The 27,551-nt window shown below is 39.6% G+C and overlaps 6 protein-coding genes across 6 annotated transcripts; 5 read left to right on the top strand and 1 right to left on the bottom strand.

Annotated features, from left to right (window-relative positions):
• Positions 1 to 10,444: 10,444 nt before the first annotated feature.
• On the top strand, positions 10,445 to 11,602 carry LCP9604111_7506 (SWIRM domain-containing protein; the record flags this gene model as incomplete). Its single annotated transcript, XM_039075546.1, has 1 exon — positions 10,445 to 11,602. One exon carries the CDS (start codon positions 10,445 to 10,447, stop codon positions 11,600 to 11,602), a length of 1,158 nt encoding a protein of 385 aa, XP_038926623.1.
• An 843-nt stretch (positions 11,603 to 12,445) lies between these two features.
• LCP9604111_7505 (CDC50/LEM3 family protein) lies at positions 12,446 to 13,919 on the top strand (the record flags this gene model as incomplete). The annotated part of the gene is made up of 6 exons (XM_039075545.1): positions 12,446 to 12,539; positions 12,589 to 12,625; positions 12,683 to 12,779; positions 12,843 to 13,569; positions 13,617 to 13,779; positions 13,835 to 13,919. The coding sequence occupies 6 exons, from the start codon at positions 12,446 to 12,448 to the stop codon at positions 13,917 to 13,919; spliced, it is 1,203 nt and encodes a 400-aa protein (XP_038926622.1).
• Positions 13,920 to 14,264: 345 nt separating this feature from the next.
• Positions 14,265 to 15,253, top strand: LCP9604111_7504 (zinc metalloprotease; the record flags this gene model as incomplete). The annotated part of the gene is made up of 2 exons (XM_039075544.1): positions 14,265 to 14,537; positions 14,591 to 15,253. The coding sequence occupies 2 exons, from the start codon at positions 14,265 to 14,267 to the stop codon at positions 15,251 to 15,253; spliced, it is 936 nt and encodes a 311-aa protein (XP_038926621.1).
• Positions 15,254 to 15,658: 405 nt separating this feature from the next.
• On the bottom strand, positions 15,659 to 19,046 carry spt16 (chromatin-remodeling protein SPT16; the record flags this gene model as incomplete). Its single annotated transcript, XM_039075543.1, has 6 exons — positions 15,659 to 16,153; positions 16,207 to 18,237; positions 18,299 to 18,451; positions 18,516 to 18,637; positions 18,695 to 18,779; positions 18,867 to 19,046. The coding sequence occupies 6 exons, from the start codon at positions 19,044 to 19,046 to the stop codon at positions 15,659 to 15,661; spliced, it is 3,066 nt and encodes a 1,021-aa protein (XP_038926620.1).
• Positions 19,047 to 19,629: 583 nt separating this feature from the next.
• Positions 19,630 to 24,352, top strand: LCP9604111_7502 (putative MFS monosaccharide transporter; the record flags this gene model as incomplete). The annotated part of the gene is made up of 11 exons (XM_039075542.1): positions 19,630 to 19,817; positions 19,871 to 19,877; positions 19,932 to 20,080; positions 20,141 to 20,885; positions 21,844 to 22,262; positions 22,322 to 22,399; positions 22,473 to 22,761; positions 22,851 to 23,044; positions 23,101 to 23,371; positions 23,464 to 23,905; positions 23,964 to 24,352. The coding sequence occupies 11 exons, from the start codon at positions 19,630 to 19,632 to the stop codon at positions 24,350 to 24,352; spliced, it is 3,171 nt and encodes a 1,056-aa protein (XP_038926619.1).
• Positions 24,353 to 25,029: 677 nt separating this feature from the next.
• Positions 25,030 to 27,465, top strand: pmt2 (uncharacterized protein; the record flags this gene model as incomplete). Its single annotated transcript, XM_039075541.1, has 5 exons — positions 25,030 to 25,170; positions 25,227 to 25,768; positions 25,817 to 25,910; positions 25,988 to 26,747; positions 26,816 to 27,465. 5 exons carry the CDS (start codon positions 25,030 to 25,032, stop codon positions 27,463 to 27,465), a joined length of 2,187 nt encoding a protein of 728 aa, XP_038926618.1.
• Positions 27,466 to 27,551: the final 86 nt, after the last annotated feature.

Here is a 27,551-nt window from a genome sequence, read left to right as displayed (position 1 = left end):
ACCTAATTAGGTAACTAAGTTTAATAATATTTAATCTATATTAGCTTTTTATCCTATAATTATAGCTTTTAACTAAGGTTAAAATCTAAAGGGGTATATTAGAATATATATTCTTTATTCGATTATTTACTTACTTTATACTATTTATCCTATTTTATTCTATCTAATTAAAGTTATAAAATTATCTAATAAAAGTTATAAATTTATCTAATAAAAGTTATGACTTTATCTAATTAAAAAATCATAAAATTATCTAGTTAGTTATAAGATTAATCTAATCTTAGTACTTACTAAGCTATCTATAATATTTACTTAAGAAAGCCCTAGATTATATAGAATATTAGATTAGATAGATTAATTATTTTAGATTAAATAAATTAACTATTTTAGACCTAAATATATACTTTAATCTTATATTTTTAACTACCTAGTTATTTATCTATTTAAATACTAAGTATTTAACCCCTTAAGAGTATAAGATAAAGTATTATACCTAGTTTTACCGCCTTTTAATAATATATAATAATATAGATATTCCTTCCTAAGCCTATATAGGCTTATATATATTTTCCTCTTATATAGACCTTTATCTATTATAGGTAGTTATATTTACCTTTATATTTATAGGAATATTTTTTTTTAAAGAATAGTATATTATTTATAGATTTAACTTATTTATTATTTCTAGTTCTACTATTTTTATTAGTAGATATTAATTAGGCTTCTTAATATCTTTATTAGATTAAGAAAATAGCTTTTAATATACCTTTTTATATAACTTATCTACTAATAGTACTATTCTATTAAATCTTATAATAAGATAATAACTTACTAAACTTAATAGTTCTTTTTTATTCTATCTTTTCTTAAGATAGACTTTACTATATATCTCTAAGTCTTATTATAAAGAATTCTAATAAGATTATTATAATTACTTATAGGAACTATATTATAATATCTTTTACTTTATTAACTTTAACTATAATATAATTATTAGAATATATATTCTTTATTTAATTATTTACTTACTTTATACTATTTATCCTATTTTATTCTATCTAATTAAAGTTATGAAATCATCTAATAAAAGTCATGATTTTATCTAATCGAAAAATTATAAAATTATCTAGTTAGTTATAAGATTAATCTAATCTTAGTACTTACTAAGCTATCCACAATATTTACTTAAGAAAGCCCTAGATTATATAGAATACTAGATTAGATAAATTAACTATTTTAGACCTAAATATATACTTTAATCTTATATATTTAACTACCTAGTTATTTTTCTATTTAAATACTAAGTATTTTACCCCTTAAGAGTATAAGATAAAGTATTATACCTAGTTTTACTACCTTCTAATAGTTATAAGCTTAGCCTAACCCTTTTATCTAAGAGTTAAGACTAATATTAATAACTTTTTATCTAATCTTTATTTTATCTAATCTCTCTTCTATCTAATCTCTCTTCTATCTAATTTTACTACTATAATAGAAGTAAGAGAAATGCTACCGGCACGCGAAAATTGCTACCGTCACGTTGCCTACCATACTACTTTAGGTAAGTCTCCCGCTGGCCGCAATTTTCAACCAACCTTTGTAATTTATTATAGTATGATCGATCATATGATTAAAAACAAAAAAACAAAAGTTACCTGATGTAATCACATGACTTAGTCACGTGACTTAGACATATGTTTGGATATATGTCTTGGTCACATGTTTTAGTCACATGTTTAGTCACATGACTTTAATAATGCGAATAGTAGGTAAAGTAAGCTAGATTATATGATCATATGACCAAGCATTATAGTTAAGTCATATGATTATATCAGGTAACCAAAACAGGTGACCAAAATAGGTAACCAAAGTATATAAAGTCATATAGCCAAAACAGGTAACCAAAATATGTGACCAAGTCATGTGATTATATCAGGTAATCTTTTGGTTTTGATCACATGGTAGACTATACCATAATAAATTACAAAGGCTGGTTGAAAATTGCGGCCAGCGGGAGACTTACCTAAAGTAGTATGGTGGGCAACGTGACGGTAGCAATTTTCGCGTGTCGGTAGCATTTCTCTAGAAGTAAAGCCTATAATTATCCTAAGTTAGTAATCTAATTAGTTAGTCTAGTATATATATATTAGATTAATTACTATTAGCTATAAACTATAGGAATATATTAATCTAAAAGAAATAATAATCCTTTTAATACTAAATAAACCTATTTATCCTATCTTTACTAAGACTTTTACCTAAGGTAAAGTAATAATTAATTTAAATAACTATTAACTAGCTCTCTAATAAGAATTAAGATAAGAATATAAAATTAACTATAAATAATTTAAGATAATAGATAATAGGGCTTAAGCTCTATTCTATATAATTATAGGATTACTTTTAATTAATAATAGATAATTAATTAGTAATATTATTATTAGTTAAGATACCCTATCTATATTATATAATATTTATATACTAACTAATAAATCTAGAAAGTATTATATAATATAATAATAGTATACTTTATAATAAAGACTATTATATAATTAATTAATTAAAAAGTAGCTTATAAATTAGGAAAATATCTATATAGAAATATCCTAAATAGAAATTACTAAAGCTACTAAATTATATACTTTATATAACTTTCTTAAAGCTATTAGATTATTATCCCTATATTTTACTAAATATTAGATTAATTACTTAATAATAATTAGAGAGTTAGATAGTAAAATACCTAATTTCTATTAGTTACTTAAAAAATATTATAATTCTATTTATATAAACCTACTAAAGATAGTAATAAAGGTTACTTATACTACCTTTTAGGATTATAACTAAAGTAGTAAAAGCTAATAAAAAGATTAGATAAATTTAATATATAATCTATAATACCTTTATTAAGAAGACCCTAAATAAGGAAACTATATATTTAATAACTACTAATATATTAATTCTAAAATATAATTAAATAAATAGATAGTATTACCTAATATAAAAGAATAATTTAAAAAGACCTATTAATATAAAGGATTTAATTATATATATAAAGATACCCTAAAAAGATATAATTTAGACTAAAAAACTAAATTAAACTAAAAGAAATTAATAATAATAATAATATAGTTTAATAGTTAAATAATATAAACTTAGATATTATATAGCTTATAAGATTTATAGGTATTTAATATAGGATTAGATATATACCTATATAATAATATAACTAAATTTATTAACTATACCTAGAATTTATCTTATATCTCTATAAGAGATATAACTACTAAAATTAAAGGTTTTAGGACTATTTTAGTATAATCTATTAAGTTATCTAATTAAATAATATTTAAATTAATAAATATAGCTTATTCCCTAAGTTTTTATCTAAACTTAATCTCTACTAGTCTAATAGAAAAAGTAGGTATATAATATAATAGATAAAAAGATTATCTTAAAAGTAATAAAGGAAGCCTTATTTATAAGGTTAAAAAGATATTTAATCTAATTTTTATTTAATAGTAATAAGATATATTTAATTAACTAAAATCGAATAATTAGATTAATATAGAAACTAATTATTTATCTAATCTTATTAATTATATAACCTTACTAAATATATTAAATATAATATAATTATCTAATCTATATCTAATAAAAGAGTTATATAACCTATAGTATACTTATTTAGACTATTTAAATAAATAAGTACTTAAATATCTTAAAAAAGTAGCTATAAATATTAAAATTAACTAAAATTTAACCCTTTTATCCTATAAAATATACCTAATTTCTAAGGTAGAAAGATAGATATCTTATTAATTAATAATAATTAGGGATTAACTATTTAAAGTAATCTATTAGGACCTAATTTATATAACTAAGGTATATAACTACTATAAATATATCTCTTATCTAATTAACCCTATAACTAAATATTAGATTTTATCTAATCTAAGCTATAAAGATTAGGTAATAGAAGTAATTTAGATAAAGTTTATATTTATAAATAATTAGTTTAATATTAGACTAAAGGTTATATACTATAATAGAAATAGGAATTTACTTCTATTTCTAATAGAATATAAAGAAAAAGGAATTAAAGTTTATATAACCCTACCTTATTAATCTAAGTAAAATAGTTATACTAAGAGATATAATACTTTAATCTTAATAATAGTATATACTATATTTATTAATACTAATTTACCTATATTTTTATAGCCTAAGGTAGTTAATACTACTATTTATACCTAAAATAAGCTATTTAATAAATAACTAAACTAGATTTCCTTATAATAAGTACTAATTAATTAATAAAATTAAGATTACTAAGGAAGTTAATATATTAGATAAAATAGTTAATAAAATATATAATAATAAAATAGAAGACTAATTAATACCTAAGGCTTCTAATTAGCCTAAGGTAGAGATAATATTAGATAAAATCCTTAGTAATTAGTTAGAAATATTAGATAAAAGTAAAATAGATAAAATTCTTAGAGATTAACCTCTAATACTATTAGAAAGTATATAATCTAATAATAAACTATATAATAATAGGCTAATAGTATTAAATAATAATTTAAATATTAATAATTTATCCTTAAAGAGACTATTTTTACCTAATAATAATAAAGGATTACCTAATAAGAAATATTAGATAAATCTAATTCTTAGCTATTTATAAGTATTTTTAATAGTATTATTATCTTAACTAAAGAAAAGGCTAATTAATAACTTATTAAAAGAATTAGATAATTAGTCTAAAGTTTAATTTTATACTTATAAAGTAGAATAGTATTATATAATATAGGTTAAATATAATAAACTAAATAAGATAAATATATAGATACCTAAGAAAGCTAATTATATAATATAACTATACTTAGACTAATATAAAGATATACTATAAAATACCTACCTTAGGTATTAAATTCTCTTAATCTAATAGATATTTAAATATAAATTAGATAAAAATAGGTTTTTAATATATTTTAAGGTATAAATCTATATTTATAGTAACCTTTAGATTATTAAAGATAAAGAAGATATTAAGGCTATAATCCTAATAGCTTATACCTTATATATACTATTAGTAATAGCTATTACTTTTAATCTAAAAACCTTCTAAATAGATATAGTAAATACCTTTCTTAATAGCTTACTTTTACCTTATTTATACTACTAGTTTCTACTAGATTACTAATAATAAGATTATATTTTATAACTAAACTAAGCTTTATATAGATTATAAATTTTATCTTATTTATAAGAAGAAATAATTAAATTAAAGTTTATAGAAATAAGCTTTTATCTAATCCTAGAAAACCTATACTTATTTTTAGATAAAAAGGTTATATTAATAATCTTTATTAATAATCTTCTTAATATATACCTTCTAAAATACTAAAAATATACTAAATTTATCTAAAATTACCTATATTAAAGCTTTAAAATAAAAGATTATAGTAAATTATCCTAATTTATTAGAATTTATATAATTAGAAATTAGATAAAATAGAAAATATAGTTAAATTAAGATATATATATTAAAAAGATCTCTTATAGATTTTATCTAACTAATAAGAAGCTATTAAAGACCTTACTTTCTAATAAAAATCTTATTTATATATTACCTAATATATTATCTAACTATAAAGTATACCTATAACTAATTAATTACTACTAATTATTAGTAGGATTAATTAGTTTTACTATAATAATAATATATCTAGATATTATATTTATATATTAAATACTTTCTTAATAGCTTATTAAGCTAAAAAGAAGCTATATAATTACTATAGAATAAATAATATTATACCTTTATAGGATAAGATACTATTTAATTAAATTTAATAGATTATATAATCCTAAATATATCTTTTATATAATATTAGATATTAGTTTTATAGATAATATTAAATAAAAAAGCTTTTAAGGCTTTATTTTTACCCTTTTTAGTAGTCTAATTAATTAGTTAGTAAGAAAATAATAAATTATTATTATATTAATAACTAAAGTAGAACTTATTATCCTTTCTAAAGCTATAAAATACCTACTTTAAATAAAATAATTACTTAGATTAATTAAATTTAACCTAGAAAATAATCTAATACTATTATATAATAATAAATAGACTATTAATCTAATAATTAAATCTAATTTATTATATTAAATAAAACTATATTATATAGATATTAATTAATATTAGTTATAAGAAAAGGTAAGAAATAGAGATATATATCTCTAATAGATTTAGATAAATAATATAATTACTAATAGATTAATAAAATACCTTTTATCCTAAAAGTATATTAAATTTCTAAATTAGCTAAATTTAAGATAATTACCTAATTAGGTAACTGAGTTTAATAATATTTAATCTATATTAGCTTTTTATCCTATAATTATAGCTTTTAACTAAGGTTAAAATCTAAAGGGATATATTAGAATATATATTCTTTATTCGATTATTTACTTACTTTATACTATTTATCCTATTTTATTCTATCTAATTAAAGTTATGAAATTATCTGATAAAAGTTATAAATTCATCTAATAAAAGTCATAATTTTATCTAATCGAAAAATCATGAAATCATCTAGTTAGTTATAAGATCAATCTGATCTTAGTACTTACTAAGCTATCTGTAATATTTGCTTAAGAAAGCCCTAGATTATATAGAATACTAGATCAGATAAATTGACTATTTTAGACCTAAATATATACTTTGATCTTATGTTTTTGACCGCCTAGTTGTTTGTCTGTTCAAACACTAAGCATTTGACCCCTCGAGAGCATAAGACAAAGCATTATACCTAGTTTTACCGCCTTCCAACAATAATAAATATATAGAGTTTCCTATTTTAGTAACTATTTTTTAATATTTATATTTTAGTTTAGACTTTAATCTAGATTATTTTATTTAATTCTTAGTTTTAATCTATATATAGTGTTATACTTAAGAATATAGTATTATTATAGATTTTAGAGTAATATCTAAGGAGAATCCTAAGTTAAGAATACCTAATAAGATAGAAGAATATTCGATTTAATAGTATTTACTACTATATTAAATCCTTAAAGATCCCTATTATAAATAGCCTTTTTTTCGAGAAATGCTACCGGCACGCGAAAATTGCTACCGTCACGTTGCCTACCATACTACTTTAGGTAAGTCTCCCGCTGGCCGCAATTTTCAACCAACCTTTGTAATTTATTATAGTATGATCGATCATATGATTAAAAACAAAAAAACAAAAGTCACCTAATGTAATCACATAACTTAGTCACGTGACTTAGACATATGTTTGGATATATGTCTTGGTCATATGTTTTAGTCACATGTTTGGTCACATGACTTTAATAATGCGAATAGTAGGCAAAGTAAGCTAGATCATATGATCATATGACTAAGCATTATAGTCAAGTTATATGATTATATCAGGTGACCAAAACAGGTAACTAAAATAGGTAACCAAAGTATATGAAGTCATATAGCCAAAACAGGTAACCAAAACATGTGACCAAGTCATGTGATTATATCAGGTAATCTTTTGGTTTTGATCACATGGTAGACTATACCATAATAAATTATAAAGGCTGGTTGAAAATTGCGGCCAGCGGGAGACTTACCTAAAGTAGTATGGTGGGCAACGTGACGGTAGCAATTTTCGCGTGTCGGTAGCATTTCTCTTTTTTTCTTAGTATTTACTATTAAGAATATTAAAGATATTATATTAATTATTTTTATATTCCTTTTTAATATCTTCCTATTTTAGTATAATTAGTATAATTAGTTAATCTAGTTCCTTTTCTAGTTTAGGGTTATAATAATCCTAAATATTATATATTTAAGTAATAGCCTAAATAGTTATAAGCTATAGTATCTAATTAGATAAATCCTTTAAAATTATATAAGAAGGGATTATAGAAAGAGGATAATAGTCTACTATAATATCTAAATTATAGTCTTAAATAAATTCTAATTATAATTAGTTATTATTATTTTTAAGGTTAAGTCTTATTTTTAGGGATATCCTAGGGTATAGCTAGGTATCTTAATATTAACTAAATAGTATATTTAAAATAGGATAAAAAGTTTAAAAATTTATAAGAGTTAAATTTAAAGCGATTCTAGGCTTATAACTAATAGAAAAACGGTGGTAAGGTAAATGTATATATAGTAGAAAAATCTCAATCAATTCTCTAACTCTTTAAAAATAATAATAGTCCAGAAAATATAACAATCTAATAGATAACTTAGTAATCAAATAAATAAAACAAAATGAAAGGATGTTTTTCGGGCAGAAAACCAGCCTAGTCAGTCACATGACCCAACTGTATCAGGGATGAAAAATGACAGTATTCATCCTAGATTCTGATAGAAACTAATAGCTACTTCTCTAAAGAAACAGTATATAAGGATAATATATAGGTTATAGGTTATATAATTAAAGGAGGCTATATAGGTAGTATATACAGCTCCTACCTAGTCCCTAGTCCCCTACGTACCTTAATAGATATAATACCTCAGGTATCAGCCTTCTTAGTACTAGGGTCCTAACAATAGGCCGGGCTGGGTCAGGTTAAAACAGGCTTTAGAGAAGTCTAGTTATAAGCGAGTAGGCATATGAAAGAGGAAGCGAAAAACATATAGAAAGTAAGAAGTATATGAAGAAGAGAGAAAATCAGGATATAGAGCGAAAACGCGATATATACCCGTTATAGACGAATTCCCACTGGCTCGTTTTGTAGGGCGGTATATACTATATATGAAGGCGGTATACAGGTAGGGCTTTAGGGGGTGTTGAAACTTATGAACAGTCACTGTACGGTTTGGATTTAACGGATATATGGAGATCTCGAAACCTAAGTATTATTTATACGAGTGATCTCGCCGGCTTACGGCCATCGAGATAGTCGTTGCCGAGCAAAGCGACTGATTCTAACTTCTAATGCTGCGCAAAGCCCCCCTCTTACTGGCTTATTGGTTTCACAGCGACCCCTCGGCTAGAGCAACTCCCCTGCTTTTATCATAATTCTAGGAGAAAACCTGGCCACGTGAAATGTACGTAAGACCTTCTGATTTATACTTGCTTCGCTTCAGGAGCATCCCGGAGAATTGAACAACGGTAGGCGGGCCGTTCAGTGTACGAATAGGGAATGGACGCGTTCATAGAGAGGCTGCCCCGTGTGGCTGATAAATGATAATGCAAGTTACAAGAGCGGCTCTGCGATCGCGTGTCGGTGTATGATGACATCACTCTATTTATGGATAACGAAACAGTTTAGGCGCCTAGCGCAGGCAGCCATTCAACTACAACATATGACTCAACTTTAGACCTCGGGAAAGAACATAGATGAGTCAGATCCAAGTTACCCTATAAATGGAAGTACTCAAGAAAGGAAGTTATACTTTATGAAAAGCGAGCGCAAAAGCAAGAACAGTATAGCATGTAAGAGGCAAGAGGGCAAGAAGGCAAGAAAGCAAGAAATCAAAGATAAGGATCTACACCAATAGATCACATGGTACAGGGGGGGTCAACGCTCGAAAATGATTGGCTGACCCCTCCTGCGGCTGATCCTATTAGGTGATTGCCCGCATGGGATGTTGTCACATGTGACCGGACTTAGGCAGGAAAATCAGGTCACATTAAATCCGAAAGTTACCGTAACCTTACACAGGCTACTAGTAGAGATTGGGCATATCTACAAAACCATGCTGGTAAATAGATATCAACATCGAGTACCGGAGACCAACCAAAAATACCATGGTATGGTATCACCCGAGTACCCAAATGATGAGATCAGCTGGTCCTTGCCAAATGACGCCCAAGCACAATCTTTCCCCTCCCTCAGATCCCCTTTTGCGCTCTGATGCCCTCCCAACTAAACCATTTTACAGTGAGTCCATTGGTCTCATGAGTCCCTCCCCTGGAGAAACTCGGAATCTCCGTTAAGCGCCACCCCGCAGTTTATCATCACACCCTCAGCCCCATCCCAACTGACTCACAGTTCGCTTTCAATATTCCCTTCAACCTGCCCTCCCTTTTCTTCTTCCTTTCCCCCTTACCCTTCTCATTTTCCATTTGGTCCATTCTCGCTCGATGGACTATTACCCTATTCATCAAATTGACTCATTCGGCCATTGGAGCCTTAACCCCGAGACTTAGGTCATATTGGCTTATCGCCACCTGAGAGAGACAAAGAGGCAGACCCTGACAAATCACCTGTTTTGCCTGGTGATTCAACTTCCATTGAGTTCCATAAACACTCGCTCATCAGCTTTCGCCATCCATCTTCTCACTCTGCCTGGTGTATTCATCCCCTCCCCTCCTCTTTCCAGAAAACCTAGCCCTGGACACCATTGACACACCATTGACTACTTTAACCTCTTATTACCAATTACCGTTGGCTCAACGGTATTTAATCTGGAATGACTTCGTCCGCTGGCTGGAAACCAGCCGACCAGCCGACCACTATGCATCGTCTCCCATCCGTTTCTAGCCTTATGTCACCCCCAGAGACCAAGCCTCTCGAGAGCTTTCCTGTCTCGCTTTCACCGTTTGCAAAGCCTCGAGATTCTTCAACTCGTGACATACAGCTTCCACCCATCTCAGATGATCGAAAACGGACCCAGTCAGAGATGGACCTCCCGTCGCCACCTGTGACTCCGTACACCGGGAACAAGAAGAGCAATCCCAACGCCTCGGACCAGATTGAAAGGGATTTGGGATCCCCCAGGGACCCTGTCCTTTTCCCCCCTCAGGATTCCGGTACTGACGTTGCTACGGATGAGCCACTGTTCGGCCCCGTTCACCCTCCATCTGCAGAGGCACTTGTGGAAGAGCACATGAATTCTCATATGGCAATCTTTCGCAATAAGTTGAACAAACCCACACGGGATGAATATCTCCTTGCGCTTTCCTGTGTCCCTATTGTTTCGACTCAGTACAATCGCAACCCGGGTGTTTGGGCCCGAGAGGAACGCGAGACGTTGGAGCGCCAAATGGCCATGATGAACCGTTATCGATCAGGAGATTACGAGCCCAAGTTGAAGAAGATTGCTCCTGCTCCGGTGAAAAGACTAGGAACCCAACCGCGCGTGCAGCGAACTCGGGTCAAACGCACCCCTAAATCCACACCCAAGCAGCAGGTGTTTGATAACTTTGAACCCCCCCAAACCCCGCTTACCAAACCGCGTACCTTGGGTACGAATCGCGATGACACCGATTATCACTCACTCAAGGACTACTCGCCCCCGGCAGAGACGCTAGGCAGTAATGCCAAAGCATTGAAGGCTGATTGGAAGGGGCAGATGTTAGATTTGAGCAATGACCCGGACAGAAATATTCTCAGTCCCGCCGAGCTCAATCTCGCATCTACCCTGAGACTTTCATGTGCGACCTATCTATGCAGCAAACGTCGAATTTTTGAAGCTCGAGTTCGAGCTCTCGGTGTGGGCAAAGAGTTCCGTAAGACGGATGCCCAGCAGGCTTGCAAGATCGATGTCAATAAAGCCAGCAAACTTTGGACCGCCTACGAACGCGTGGGTTGGTTTAGAGCTGAATATTTTCATAAATACCTAGCATGATATTGCAGGTTACGTGTCTTGATGGTACTGTGGATAATTCTGCCAGTTCATCACAGCCCGTGTGTCGCCTCCCATCACAGGCTAGGCACTAACTGACCTTCTACCTCAAGTGTCTATCACTGGCAGTACAGCCCTCGACTATTAATCCATATTTGAGTGCTCTCGGCTATCTACACCTGACCAAGACAAACACCCAAGTGTTCCCTAGAATCAACCCACCTTATCTCTTGGCCTGTCGATTTCCTTTTCAATTGCTATCTCGCTTTTACGACTCATCATGACACATTCTTTTCTTTTGAGATTCCCCCCTTGTTGGTTTTCTTTTCGTTTTGCATACAGGCCCCATGGCTTTGATTATTTCCAACTTTGGCTGCTGGCGTTTGGGTGCTTCACTTCAGTTTCGCTTTGGTCTAGAATGGCAGGCTTGGTTACCCACGGGTGTTTTCTTTTCACTATTGCGATTGAATTTTACTGCTTGGTCGTTTCCTTTTCTTTCTTCCTTTTTCCTCGTCTTTGTTTTGGAAAGGCAGCAATAGCACATAGGATAAGGCTTGATACCCTGACCGGATATGGTTTTCCTATATTACAATGAATTGATATGAAATTGAGCTTAAGATACAATTCACAAAAAAGATACATACTAGTTAATATATCTATCATCTGTAGTTGACATGCCCAATTGATATGTTTCTAATTTAAACCGAAATAAAGCGGTGGGGCGCAATCGTAATCCTCCGGCAGCCCGGCGCCACCTTTTTTTTGACGTATCCCTTGTATCATCTTTTGCTTCACTCCAATCTGGATCATCAATTTCCCTCTTTGAAATAACCTTAGTCAAAAGTAATGTCTCAGCAAGTGACTCGTTCTGGGTCCATCGAGGAACAGGAACGCGCAAGGGAGGAGGGCGACAAGAAGCCAAAGTCTCGCCGACCAGCCAGTAGGTCCTGGGATCTCATCAACCCTCTGTCCACAACTAACTGTACCAGATACTGCTTTCCGCCAGCAAAGATTGAAAGCGTGGCAGTGAGCTTGAGATTTCCGTATATCTGCCTATGGAGCACCATGCTAACATCTCACTAGGCCAATCTTAACCCCTAAAAGCGTTCTACCTCTGTTTTTCATCGTTGGCATTATCTTTGCCCCGATTGGCGGTGTTCTTCTCTGGGCAAGCTCTCTAGTATGCTTCGTTTTATACCTTTGCGTCCTTGGCAGAACAGCTCTGACGAGCTACGTGCTCTAGGTCCAAGAAATTTCCATCGATTACTCCGAGTGCTCCAGCAAAGCACCGACCGACAGCTATGCCTCCGTTCCTCATTATTCCGCGACCTTCAAATCTTCTACAGCAATATCGGCACCCACCTGGCGAAAGTCCATCAATGAGTCTTCGGGCACCGTTACTTGCACTCTTCTTTTTGAGATCCCGAACGAGCTTCCAGCACCAGTTTTCATGTATTACCGCCTCACTAACTTCTATCAAAACCACCGCCGATATGTTCAGTCGCTCGATTTGAATCAGCTTATCGGAGATGCTGTCTCCTACAATACGGTCAAGGGTGGCGTATGTGACCCATTAGCGGTCAACACCACGGCTCAGAAGGTATACTATCCATGTGGACTGATTGCGAACTCATTCTTCAACGACACTATTGGGAAGCCCCAAATCCTAAACCCGAATGCACCTGAGAATGATAAACAATTCTATGAAATGACCACTAAGGGCATTGCGTGGGCGAGTGATAAGGAACTCATCAAACCGACAAAGTACAGTATGGATGATGTACTGCCACCACCAAATTGGCTTTGGGCCAGCGAGAACGGTGTCTATAAAGAGGATCCCAACTTACATGAAAATGAAGCTTTCATGGTTTGGATGAGGACCGCTGGCTTGCCATCGTTCAGCAAGCTTTCCCGCCGTAACGATACCCATGGCATGCCTGCTGCAAGATATTCCATTGACATTGTTGATCGTATGTGTTAATACTGCCGCTTACCCATATCTTACTAAAATTTTCAGGTTTCAATGTCACCGAATACGATGGAACCAAGTCGATCTTGATCTCCACTCGAACAGTGCTTGGGGGCAAGAACCCCTTCATGGGAATCGCCTATGTGGTTGTTGGTGGAATCTGCGTTGTTCTCGGGGCTTTGTTTACTCTCGCACATTTGGTGCGTCCGAGGTATGATCTCCTTTCTTTGTGGGCAGAAACTCCAAACTCCTAACCTACTTACTAGAAAACTTGGCGACCACACCTATCTTACTTGGGACTCAAATCAGCCGAGCACTGCTATCGCCACGGGACGGGATAATGCCCCTTGAACCCCATCTTCCTGCTCTTTGTTCGGCGTTTTTTTTTTTTTTTTTTCTGTTTCTGTTTCAATATGCCCTGTAAATAACCCCTGTGTTTAATGACCTCATCCTCAACTTTCTGACATACCAATCGTTTCATTTTCTTGAATCCTACGTGCTCCTAGCCCTTGCTCAAGACATGCATTCCTCGCGAGACACAGCATTCCTGATGGGATCTGGCAGGCTATATGGTACCCGCGAACCGGTCGGTCTTGAGATTGATGGTTCTTTTTTTGACTCTTTATCCACTCCTTCTGTTTTTCTCTTTTGGAACAGGTGTAAAAGGGGAGTTCAAAACCAGGGTTTCTTAACATCATGGTGTGTCACTCATTTTTCCAACTCGTCATCTTCATCACCGTTTTCCTGCAGGCTTGGTGTAGCCCCTTTGCACTCCAGAAAAGAGGCGCCTGTGCTACCGAAGACCCCGGTGCAAATTTCTTGCATGAAGTAAGGCGCCTCCAATCGGATGAAGCCGATCTTGCTATTTCGCAGGCCAGGAAGGCCCCGATCGAGATCGAGACCTGGTTCCATATCATCAGCAGCAAGTCGGAGTCCACCCAGGTCACTGATAATATGATCAATTCTCAAGTCAGTTGCTTCTTTTCTCGACTGGCATCTCAGTGCTAATTATTTACCTACAGTTTTCTATTCTACAACAATCTTATGCAGATTCTGGCATCTCCTACCGATTGCAAGGTGTGACTCGTAATGTCAATGATAAGTGGGCGAGCAATGCGGATGATACGGCCATGAAAACGACTCTCCGAAAGGGAAGCTACCGAACATTGAACGTTTACTTCCAAACCGATCTGCAGGCCTCACCCGAACAAGCGGGACGTGCTTTCGGGCACAGGGGTGCAGTCACCAACAATGATCTGGCATCAAGCGTTCTTGGATTCTGCACTTTGCCCGATCCGAGTGTCAATGCTAGTAGCCCGGCTTCTCAATATATCAAGGATGGCTGCAATGTTTTGGCCAAAACAATGCCTGGTGGCTCCTTGGATCTGTACAATCGAGGCGGGACTGCCATCCACGAGATTGGACACTGGAATGGCCTTTTGCACACCTTCCAGGGGGAATCTTGCTCAGTAGATAATCCTGGTGACCACATAAGTGACACGCCACAGCAGTCCACCCCGACAGATGGGTGCCCTGACCAGAAGGATTCTTGTCCAGACTCCCCTGGATTGGACGCGGTCCACGACTTCATGGATTATTCATCCGATGTATGTTATGAGCGCTTCACGCCCGGACAAGGAGAGCGCATGCGGAGTATGTGGATATCCATGCGTGAAGGTAAATAGCGCAACAGTGACGGGCAATAAGGCCAATACAAGCTCTGTATGGAGTCCATTCGCAGCCATACATGTACACGCAGAAGCCAGCCGGCCAGGCTAGTTGGTTACGATTCAGAGAAATAATACCTGTCTAATGAGCTGTTGGACGAATTTCATGTATGAATATTTGGCTACAGTACAGTTGAGAGGCGTTAAGAGACTAGTTTCCTCCCAATTAACACCATAAATGTGTCTTATTCTGATCCCATCCACCGTGGGCCCGAGTCAAATCGTACAAGTATTCGAAAGGCAATCAAGAGATGCAAGGCATTCGTAGCCCAACTTGGCTTGCCCATAGATTGGAACATGGAGTACAAGAAAGGGAGGGAAGAAAAAGTCATTTTGATGCCCCAGCGGCAAAAAAATGGTCGATTACCGCTTGCGCTTGATCCCGCGGTCATTGTCTTCATGGTCGGCCTCCTTGTCTTTACGTTTCGCCTTTTCCTCAAGGGCGTCCCAGTCCTCACCACTTTCCTCGTCGCCACTGAAGTCTTCTTCGCTGGCATCGGCACTCGCGTCGTCATCAAATTCGCTGTCTTCCTCAGAACTCTCGTCCCCAGCTGCAAGCTCTGAATCTGACAACTCGAAAGCCGACTCCTCTTCCTCGTCTGACCCGTTCTCAGAGTCTGATTCGGCCGATAAGAAAGACCATCCACCATCGGCAAAGAAGCCGTATGGATCGCTGACAACTGTTTTCATAATCGTGGTCCAATTCAGGTTGAGCGGACCCTCGGTGAACGCAATATCAACAGAATCAAGCCAGTCCTTAACACCCTCAAGTGCCTCAACAGGAATCGTGTTGATATGAACGGGAGTCCGGCGGAAATCCTTAAAGACGAAGACCATGTCGAAGTTTTTGAGTCCAAACTGCACAGATTAGTAAACCAGGCTGATGAAATAGTAGAAGTGGTAATCATTACCTGAACTCTCTCCAGATGGGCTATTTCGATTTCATTCAATGTGACGGTCGTGAAAGGAGGTTCAGTGAGCTGAACTAGGGCATCTGTGGTGGGTTGAATCAAGACATTAGACCGGTTTGGAACGCCGGTAAAGCCAATTTCCCTGAATGGGATATCGACATCGACGCCCTCGTCCTTGCCAGCGTCCGCAACCTTCTCGGCAAATGCCTTGAACTCGCGGTCCAATGCAGCTCTCCGCCGTCTTTCCTCCTGTTCAGCCTCAAATTCTTCCTCATCTCCGTAGCGATGTTTGCGCCGACGGTTTCCAGTTTCATCAAATTGCATTTCCGTGGCCTCGCGATAGAATTGAATATCCTTTGTCTTCCGCTTTCCAATCATGATGGGCGTCTTGAGATGCACATGGATAAGAACGATCAATTCATGGGCACATGGTTGGAAGAACAGATGCTTCACATTGCTGAAGAGCACATCGACATGCTCATTGCGGAAAGGCGATAGGTACCGGAGACCATTCTGATGAATTTCGACTTCTCCCGGAACACGCTTCCCATCCAAAGGAGGCCGGAGATAGACGTCAGGGAGTTTCACTGGACGTCGGTTTCTAATTTCAACCAGTTTATCCTGCTCAACAACATCCTCCAATTCCTTCTTCTCCTGCTCTCGTCTCAGGGCCGTCTTGCGAAGTTCGGTGATATCCTGGGCAACTCGTGCAAGCCGGTCGTTATCCTTGGATCGGAGGGTGAGATTGCGAACAAAATGAGCTGATAGGTCCTCAAAGGGCTGGTCATCCTTTCGGCCCACACCCTGACCTGGAGACAGGAAGTTGATTCGTAGGTAGGCGTATTCCCCTTCGTCGCTTTTGCTGGCGTTCTTTATGGTGTTGATATGGAAGGGAACTGGTCGGCCCATGATAGGCACAATCACGGTTGAAGTCTTCAGGTCGACGTAAACTGTAAGGTCTTTGACCTTGGCGGGGAGTTGGTTGTCTCGCTTGTAAGACTCAAAGCGCTTGAATTTCTTCTGTGCCACCCCATTATCGTCTCCCGTAGTACCGGTGAACCGATCCAAACCTTCCTTTGTCTTCTTCAAAGCCAGCTCTTTTTGGTGTTCACGACGACGGGCTTCAGCTCCCTCATTGACCTGAGTTGGTCTTTCAGCACGAAGTTTGGTTCTTGTGACGTTTCTGCCAGCAGTTGCGCTAGATTTCGTCTCCTTTTTCTCTTTAACAGGCTTCTCTGGCTCTTCCTCATCCCCGAAGTAGAATGAGATCGAGTCCATGTCAATACCGGCGTCTTTGGTAAAAATATGAGGCCCATTTTCGCCGACACGAACCGTATCGGTGATGACCATGGAATATGCACCATTCTTGGCATTCTTGGAGTCTGGATCCTTAACATCAGTAAGCCCGATCGTGATAGACAGTGTCATGCCGTTCTTCAAGACGCGGTTGTTCTTGGCATTGAGGACCATATTAGCATCCCGCAGCTCGATTCCAATCCCTGCGCCAACGTTCTTAACAAAGTGTCCCTCCAGCTCCGGCTTCTTAGACCGGACGAGACTCAGTGCTTTGTTGTAAACGTCCTTGGCGACCACACCATCTCGAACCTCTTTCATGGTTGCTTCATGGAGGCTAAGCAGTAGGGCATAGTTCGCTTCTTGTGATTTTGTTGGGTCAACCAGATATGTGCGCCCAATAAGCGAACTGTAGGTCTTGTATCTGATTCCAAAGCTGGACAAAATGATACCGGGCTCGAGGTTTTTATTGTCGGGAGTCGCTGTGAGCTTGAGATCGTAGGCACCTCCACTTTGAATTACAGGTCCGTAGGCCCAGTCAATTTGCTGGGAATCGAATTCCGAGGGCAGCCGCGCCAGCTTGTTGAAAAATTTCCCATCATCAATCTTTGCATCAACCTTTGCGGCGAGGGCTTCATGTGTCATCTTCTTTTCCTCGTCGAGCAAACGTGACATCTCATCGACGAAGTACTCTGACATAAGGCCACTACAAGCTCTGGAAGCATTGCGGATTGAGACCTTTTTTGAGACTGTGTCAGCAAGCACCACCCGTGAAACGCACTGACATAGAAAAACTAACCAATTCATCAGAATCTTTGATCGCAAAAGCAGCTGAGAGTGCAGGTGCTATGTCAACTTCCTCCACCTCTTTCGATATTTCTGCGAATGTGCGCTTCCATTCATCTGCGAAGGGTCCTGAAGCTGTATTTTTGGGTAAGGTGCCGACTTTATTCTGTAGTTATTGCGGTTAGAGTAAGGCAAATCGAACCGGTGATTTAAATGTCATTTTAGCTCACCCCTGCGCCCTTGATAACATCCAAGCATTTCTCAAATGCTTTGGTCTTTGATTCTGGGTCTTTGGTAGTGACCAGAATCTCCACGGGAATCTTTCCTTCTTTTAGCGGCTCAAGGTGTTTCGCTTAAATTTGATTTAATTAGCTATGTGGCGCGCAGAAGTCCATGTGTTGATAATCACCTTTCTTGGCTGTGGTGACCACGTAAATCGCCTCAGTTGTGAGAACAAATAGTGTCGCAGGGAATTCATACCCGAGAAGCCAGAACTAATCACGAGTTCATAAGTAACGATGTTATGAAGCTCACGGGCCACTGTGGGACACGGATAGAAATTTTGGAGGTGATTCACATACATGCATCGCGTTGTTCTTCTGGAATGAGTTCTCCTCATCAGTCTTACCCATCAGAATGACTATGGACCCTGCATTGCCAAATAGGGCATTGCCCGAGCGCTTGTCGGCCTTCCATGACGCATAGAAACTAGACAGGCGGTTGAAAAAGTTGTTATTGTCAATGGCAATCTCCTCGGCCATGGTGATGGTCTGATGTGAGCAAGATATGCCACAGTCAGAGACTAAGTTGATGGCAAGAGAGCTTGGTGGAGAAGCGCAGGAGCTGTTGTAGGTATGTCCGAGTGCTGAATTTGTTGAGGATGAAGGAGAGGGAATTAAGGTAGCATCAATGCGACCACTGCGATGATGATAGACCAGACACCAATAGAACTAGGTTGTGGAAGAAAAGACAAAGACAGAAAGGGACGGCTTAGGGGAAAGTGAACGCGAAAAGCGCGTTCCTGCACTCTAGGTCTCTCTATATTACCGTATCAAAGTATTACCACTTTCATACTAGCGCTGTTTTCATGTCTCTCGAATCCGAACATGTTTTATGAATATCTCTTCTCACTGACTTTCTTTCTATCTTCAACTTTCAAGTTAACATGGCGTATGTGAGCCTTCACTTGGTCGTCTAATTAGATAACAAACACCCTGTGATGCTGCCCTCTTTTCCCGCCCACATCGCCTGCGCTTTGGAATTCACTATCGACATTGAGCCAGTCTCTCTTTGACAAGCACCCTTTTCTACGATGTACACTGGCTTTTTAGTTGTCTGTAAACAATGAACTCTCCGATAGCTCCCATCCTCCTCGAGCCTCACCTCGGCGAACTTCCTGGAAGTTCGCGAAGGATTTCTCGCAACGATGCAGCTACCGGAGCATCTGCCGCCGGCGTTCGCGCTCTCAGTGCACAGATGGTGGCCTTTTACTTCAGAGCACCGATCAAAGCTTTCTTTCGTATGCGTGTTGAGTATGTAGTATCTATGGACCTGAAGATCTTTGTATTGACAATATTTCACCTAGTTATATGGTAAGAAACACGACCAACCCATCACCAGCCTTGGTTGCTTATCATTTGAAATAGGCATTTGCGAGAGCTGTGAACCCACGTGTCGCCGAAGGCAAATGGTCTCTGCATACGACAACCCCGGGATTATTGCTCCACGCCGTTCGGACATATGGCTGGCGGTTTATCCCGAACCAAGTGCTTCCACCATTGATGGCAAATGCAGGGTGACATATACCAGAGGATATGGCCCCAGGTGATTCAAAAACGCTAACGATATAGATCAGGGTTGGTGCCGTTCTCTACACGTCCTATCTCCAAGTTTTGGGGGCCCTACATGAACCTGTGTCCCAAGGGGTGAAGCGAGTATGGCCCCCGGCTCCTCCATCTGCAACATTCGCAGCTGGATTCATAGCCGGCACAATTCAGTCGATTGTAGCCGCCCCTCTGGATGCCTTACAAGTTCGCTTTCAAACCAATGACATGCTGGAGGGTCAGTACCGGAGTATGTGGCATTATGGTCACCATAAGCTCAAACAGATTGGTCTCCGTGGGGTCTTTGCGGGCTGGAGCCTGTCGTTCATGCGGGATTCACTCGGCTATGCTGTGTTCTTCTCCACGTTCGAATACATCAAGTCACAGTCCTACTATTCATTCGTCACTTGGTACTATGGCTCCCTGCAAGTCGATCATGTGGGCATGCTTTCATCGTCCAGGTCTAGTGATCGTGGTGTGCCACTCATCAAGCCCCACTATGCATTGGAGCCATGTTTCCTGCTGATGGCCGGTGTTGTGGCATCGGTCGCTCAGCAAACCATTCAGCATCCTATAAGTAGGATTCAAGACCTTCACCTTGGTCGTCTGGAATATCTGGATCACCAGGCCAGCTTCATACCCTCGCGACAGAAGATGATACAATTCTACTACCATGCCTATCAAGAGACCTTCAAGAGGTGCGAGCGGAAGGTTGCGCGGGCCGGGGGCTGGCGCTCCTGGTTGTTCCGTGGATTTGTCGGGAGCTCTCTTCGCCAAGTACCTAGCACTAGTGCTGGCCTGATCATTTTTGAATTGGTGCGCCGACGGTACGCGAATCCCGCAGACGCTGTCCATATTCAGAGTGATGGATATGATATCCTTCTCACTTAATGGCTTATATGACAGGTTTTTTTCCCCCTCGCGTCTTTTCTGTTTGTTGTTTGAACTTTTTTATCCTTGGTCATTCCGAAGAGGGCGTTACAGACATAGAATATGATTTCATTAGACGTACATACATTTATGTACATACAAGCGATACCCTACTTCATAAATATCTTCCTGGTAATAAGTAGTTAGTTACTTAGTTAGTTAGTTACTTGGTTAACTAACTTAGTTATATGTATTAGTAACCTATTTGTCGATCTATCCCGGATTAGACGGGACGATACGATCTAGTACGTATTAGTACTAGTACGTACTCCGTATGCGTACAGATCATCTTCTACTACTCTGGACTAGTTATTAGGATGGCTTATTCTCTCTTCTCTCTTTCATACTTCTATTTGACGAAAATTACTATTCTAACCTAGCTCCTCGGAAAACACTTGATGAAAATCATCTGAATCCCTCTGTCCTATTCTATATTTGACGTTTTGGCCGTGTAATACTCTCACTTTTTTGCCCAAACGCACCCCCTCTCCCCAAATCTCCGCCTGACCGTCACCCCATTTCGACGGTACTTCGTCATCTTGCGTCGCGTGTGACTTTACGTAGCTAGTCGCCCGTGGCCACATCGCCTGAGTGGCGCCCTATCACGGACTAATATAGTGGCTTCCAAGGTTGTGCCCAGGTGGTACCGTTGCTGACTCCTTGCGGAGAACGTCTTATCGATATCATTAATTCCATCCGACTCCGCATTCTTTTCTCCGGGACAAAGGGCTGCGAGGTTCAGCCCGTCAATATCGCCATCATTTCTCCGACTTCTCCCTCACGCGCCTCTAACATACCCCTCCAGTCCATACCCTCTGATTCTCGCTCGATCCATTCGGCCAAATTATTGGAGTCTAACGAGAAGGGTAATCGACGGTCTTCCCATTCGTCTGCTCGCTCGGTCGGGTCTGACGTCTCCATCTGGTCAGATACCGGTGACCTCGCCGAGCAGTTCGCTGAGGCTGAAGATCCGCTACAGATTCACCTTCTCAATTCCTCAGACTGCCGGCTCTTGCGTCAAAAAGAGCGAAGGGAGCAGCCCAAACACGTCCGCTACCCTTCAAACTTGAACAACGAGCGTTCTGGCGTCGATATTGAAAAGATCAAAATACCAGCCCCTCCCCCGCGACATATTTCGAGAGTTGAACGCGTGCTGGCCGCCATAATGACACCCAGAGATGGACCAAACACCCAGATGCACGGCTTAGTCGGAAAACCATTACTGTGAGTGTCTTAAAAGGCCAATACCGTAATTTTTACCACTGACTCTGGTTTGCATGTAGTTACTTCACGAGTGTGTTTGTATCACTGGGTGTCTTTCTCTTTGGCTATGACCAGGGTGTAATGTCTGGGATCATAACGTTCGTGTCTAATCCCTCGAGCATAGACTCGCCATAGAGATAACGAGGAGCGGAATGTGGCTAACAGATACAGTGGCTGGTACTTCAAAGATTACTTCAACCAGCCTTCTCGGGCTACAATTGGCACTGTGGTTGCAGTTCTCGAAATTGGTGCATTCATATCCTCGCTCCTTGTGGGTCGTATCGGTGATGTGATCGGCCGTCGAAGGACTATACTCTATGGCTCCATTGTGTTCTTTGTTGGCGGTGCTTTTCAAACATTTTCCACGGGTATACCCATGATGATGGTCGGTCGTGTGATTGCCGGTCTAGGCGTTGGTGCCCTCTCTACTATCGTGCCAGTTTACCAGTCTGAAATATCGGTTTGTACTCCCATTTCTCTATCAATCCTCAAGGCTTTTTCTTTGTCTCCCTCCCCATTCTATCGCCAGGTACGCTGACGAATTTTAAGCCTCCCCACAACCGTGGGAAGCTTGCATGCATCGAATTCACCGGCAATATTGCTGGGTATGCGACTAGTGTGTGGGTAGACTATTTCTGTAGCTTCATCGATAACGACTACTCCTGGCGCCTGCCGCTTCTTTTCCAGTGTATCATGGGTGCCTTACTTGGAGTTGGCAGTCTGATGATCTGTGAATCACCTAGGTGAGTAGAAATCCCATCCATTGTCTGCTAAGGCTAACTCCCAATCCTTTCCTTAGGTGGCTTCTTGATAATGACCACGACGAGGAGGGTATGGTGGTGATCGCAAATCTTTATGGCGAAGGCGATCTCCTCAATGACAAGGCCCGTCAAGAATATCGTGAGATCAAGATGAATGTCCTTGTCCAGCGACAAGAGGGTGAGCGATCCTACTCGGACATGTTCCGCCGGTATCGCAAACGTGTTTTGATTGCTATGTCGGCCCAAGCTTTAGCTCAACTCAACGGGATCAACGTAATCTCATACTATGCGCCTCTAGTGTTTGAATCGGTATGGACCTAGAGTCTCCCTCCATGGTGCTATGCCGGATACAAATAATATTCAAAAGGGTTCAGGATTATGCTGACCAATCTACCATATAGGCCGGTTGGGCTGGACGGGATGCCATCCTGATGACTGGAATCAATGGTATTTCATACTTGCTGTCTACCATACCACCCTGGTATCTCGTGGATGGCTGGGGCCGGCGACCGATTTTACTCACGGGTGCCGTTGCCATGCTCATTTCGCTTTCTCTTATCTCCTACTTTATTTACATCGAGATTCCCGCCACCCCAACCCTGACGGTGATCTTCGTTATGCTCTATAATGCAGCTTTCGGGGCATCCTGGGGCCCCATTCCATGGTTATATCCCCCAGAGATTTTGCCTTTGAGTATTCGTGCCAAAGGTGCAAGTTTGAGCACCGCTTCAAATTGGGCATTCAATTGGCTCGTGGGCGAGGTAACACCTGTTCTTCAAGAAGTTATCAAGTGGCGGCTATACTTGGTCCATGCATTCTTTTGTGCATGCAGTTTTGTGCTTGGTAGGGTCCCTCATCCGTGGTCATCTACTAGGGACCATCATACTGACTATCACCACAGTCTATTTTTTGTACCCCGAAACGAGTGGGGTTCGCCTCGAAGATATGAACGTTCTTTTTGGCGATGCTTCCACTGCCATGCCAACACCCGCCACCCAAGGCGAACGGGGGTCGCTAATGGGTGCTGGTTCACCCGTCCCATCGCTCGACCTGCGTCGGCAGTATGGTCAATTTGGGGCAGATAATTCCATCCCTGGCCTAGATATTGATCCGCCGACTTCAAGCCACGAGGGAACTAGCAAACGCGGACGCTCAAATTCTCACCAGGGCAGTGTCCGCGGCGAAGGAATTGGTGGCTGGATCTCAAACATGGTCAGTCGAAACCGAGGAGCGGGCGCCGGTGCTACCAGCAGTCAATATAGACGTTTGGAGCAAGGAGAAGGCGAATGAAATATTTACGGGTAATTGTGGCCTTGGACTGGATAGAGGAAGCAAGAAAAGACCAAAGAATCCGATGTTATATATCTCCTTTCCCCATCTACCAATGCCTTCTGTTGATCTCGAGTTCACGTTCACGGTATATACCTATCATACGAGGCTTTGCATTGATGTTGTTCTGGAATTTTCTTGTTACATATGTGTCTGTGCCAATGATTTTTATATATATATAAATAAAATATCTAGTTATAATACATGTACTATAAATGATTGGTATATTTATAGCACGGAGCTAGAATTACAAGGGCCAATGTTCTGAAAACGGCCCGCTAAAAGTGGACTTGTTTATCCTCCCTGAGGCCACGGATCTCACTTTCTCCTTGATTCCCTCAGCCCACTCTCTTGTCTCACTTCACTTCACTTCACTTCATTTCATTTCATTTCATTTCATTTCGTTTTCTTTTTCTTTTTCTTTTTCAATCTACTTCTGGCATTGCTTCCGGTTTATCCGCTAGATTTGCCCCCATTCTATCACTCACTTACCCAGGGGAATGGCTATGTTCTCTTAAATCTATCTGTCCTTCTATTACCGGTCTACCTCGGTATTCCCCAGTTTAATTTCTTACTATTCTCGCATTTTGTTGGTACATTTTCTTTCGAAAATTCTACAAGACACACACACACACACTATGGTGGGCCTAGACACTGCCGTGAGCACGGGTGCCAACCATGAGTCCGACCTCCGTCGAAGAAATGTCCCTGATATTAGCAAAGTTCATCTGGACTCCAATCGGACGAATGACGAAGATGTGAAGAAAGCTAGAACACAGGTGAGGTAGCCTTCTTGAACATCATCATCCACGCCCTTCTAACCTCCCCTGAACAGTCACCCTCGTTCCTCCATGTGCTAGCTAACTGGGAGCCGATCATTGCTCCCATCCTCTTGACTGCCCTCGCACTCTTCACCCGCCTGTACCAGATCGGCCGTTCCAACATTGTTACCTGGGACGAGGCCCACTTCGGTAAATTCGGTTCCCACTATCTCAAACGCGAATTCTACTTCGATGTCCACCCGCCTTTGGGGAAGATGCTAGTTGGCCTATCCGGATATCTTGCTGGCTATAATGGGTCTTTTGAATTCAAGTCTGGCGAGAAGTATCCAGAAGATGTGAATTATACCTTTATGCGAGCCTTCAATGCTGCCTTTGGTATAATCTGCATTCCCCTGGCCTACTACACTGCGCGAGAGTTGAACTTCCGTCGGCCCACAGTCTGGCTGATCAGCCTGATGGTGCTGTGTGAGAATTCCTATGCAACAATTTCTCGGTTTATACTTCTCGACTCGATGCTGCTCTGCTTCACATTTACTACGACGATGTGCTGGGCAAGATTTCACCGGTTGCAGCGTGATAGCTTTTCGCTAGAATGGTATGCCTGGCTCTGTTTAACCGGTTTGAGCATTGGGTGTGTCTGTAGTGTCAAATGGGTCGGTTTCTTTTGCACTGCTCTTGTCGGTCTCTATACTATTGATGACCTGTGGAATAAATTTGGCGACCTAAAGATGCCACGGGTGAGTACCTGCTATCAGCCCCCCTTGCCTAGAAGGTGATCACCGATTAGCTGGCTAATGCGGACGTGTTTGGACAGGCTGTACTCGCAAAGCACTTGGTTGCTCGTGTTGTCGGATTGATTGTTATTCCGATCTTGGTCTACATGTTTTCTTTTTATCTGCACTTCTTAGTGCTGGCGAACAGTGGTCCAGGTGATGCCCAGATGAGCTCGCTTTTTCAAGCCAACCTACAAGGCACTGAAGTTGGTAGAGATAGCCCTCTTGAACTCGCAATTGGGTCGCGTGTCACACTTAAAAATATGGGATACGGAGGAGGGCTTCTGCACTCTCACGTTCAAACTTACCCGGAGGGATCTATGCAGCAGCAGGTCACCTGCTACCACCACAAAGATGCCAATAATGACTGGTTCATCTACCCCAATCGACAGGAGCCGGACTACGATGCCACTGCTGATCTGCGGTTCGTTGGTGATGGCGATGTCATTCGGTTGATTCACGGACAGACAGGTCGTAACCTGCATTCCCATGCTATCCCAGCACCAATCACCAAATCACACCACGAAGTGTCATCTTACGGAAATATCACCATCGGAGACGACAAAGACCACTGGAAAGTGGAGGTAGTCGATGATGTTGCATCTTGGGACCGATCTAGGATCCGGACACTCACAACAGCATTCCGACTCCGCCACCCTGTCCTGGGCTGCTATCTACGGGCAGGAAATGTCAATCTACCTCAATGGGGCTTCAAGCAGATTGAAACAACGTGTACCAAGGAAAACAAACCCGGCGATGTGTATACTCACTGGAATGTTGAGTCTCACACCAACGACCGTTGTAAGCTTATCCTTTTGCCAAACACTTGATATTGATGAGCCCAATCAGACTTATTGACCTATCCACAGTGCCCCCTGGTGACCCTGGCTCCTATAAATCGCCCTTCTTGAAGGACTTCATCCACCTGAATGTGGCCATGATGACCTCTAACAATGCTCTGGTTCCCGATCCTGACAAGCAAGATGACTTGGCTTCCAAGTTTTGGCAGTGGCCGATTCTCAATGTCGGCTTGCGCATGTGTTCTTGGGATGATAGCGTTGTCAAATACTATCTGCTAGGAAACCCCCTAGTCTATTGGGGAAGCACTGCCGCTCTTGGTGGATTTGGTCTTCTTTTCATTTGGTACCTTCTGCGCTGGCAGAGGGGGTACAATGATCTCAGCAACGAGGAAATTAGTCACATCCACTACTCTGGCATATACCCAGTTATCGGATGGGTCTTGCACTATCTTCCCTTTATCATCATGGCCCGCGTCACTTATGTCCATCATTACTATCCGGCTCTCTACTATGCCATCCTGAACTTCGGCTTCTGCGTTGATTGGGTAACACGCAAGATGAACCCCAGATTGTCTGCAGCGGTGTATGCTTTCCTCTACGTGGTTATTGTCGGATTGTTCATTCATTTCCGAGCCATCGTGTTTGGAATGGAGGGTTCTAACCAGCAATGGAGTCATCTCCGCTGGCTACCCGGATGGAAAATGGCGAATGTGAACTAATCATGGATCGTTTGATGACTTGTTCTCGTCCTCTCTGCTTGTTAGCTTGTGTTGACTACCCCAAAGTGGACCTTATATGCCTACAG

The sequence above is a fragment of the Penicillium roqueforti genome (assembly GCF_015533775.1).
Source record: "Penicillium roqueforti strain LCP96 04111 chromosome Unknown scaffold_23, whole genome shotgun sequence".
Taxonomy (NCBI): domain Eukaryota; kingdom Fungi; phylum Ascomycota; class Eurotiomycetes; order Eurotiales; family Aspergillaceae; genus Penicillium; species Penicillium roqueforti.
The sequence above is the reverse complement of the archived record's forward strand: the minus strand, read 5'-3'. Positions and strand labels throughout refer to the sequence as shown.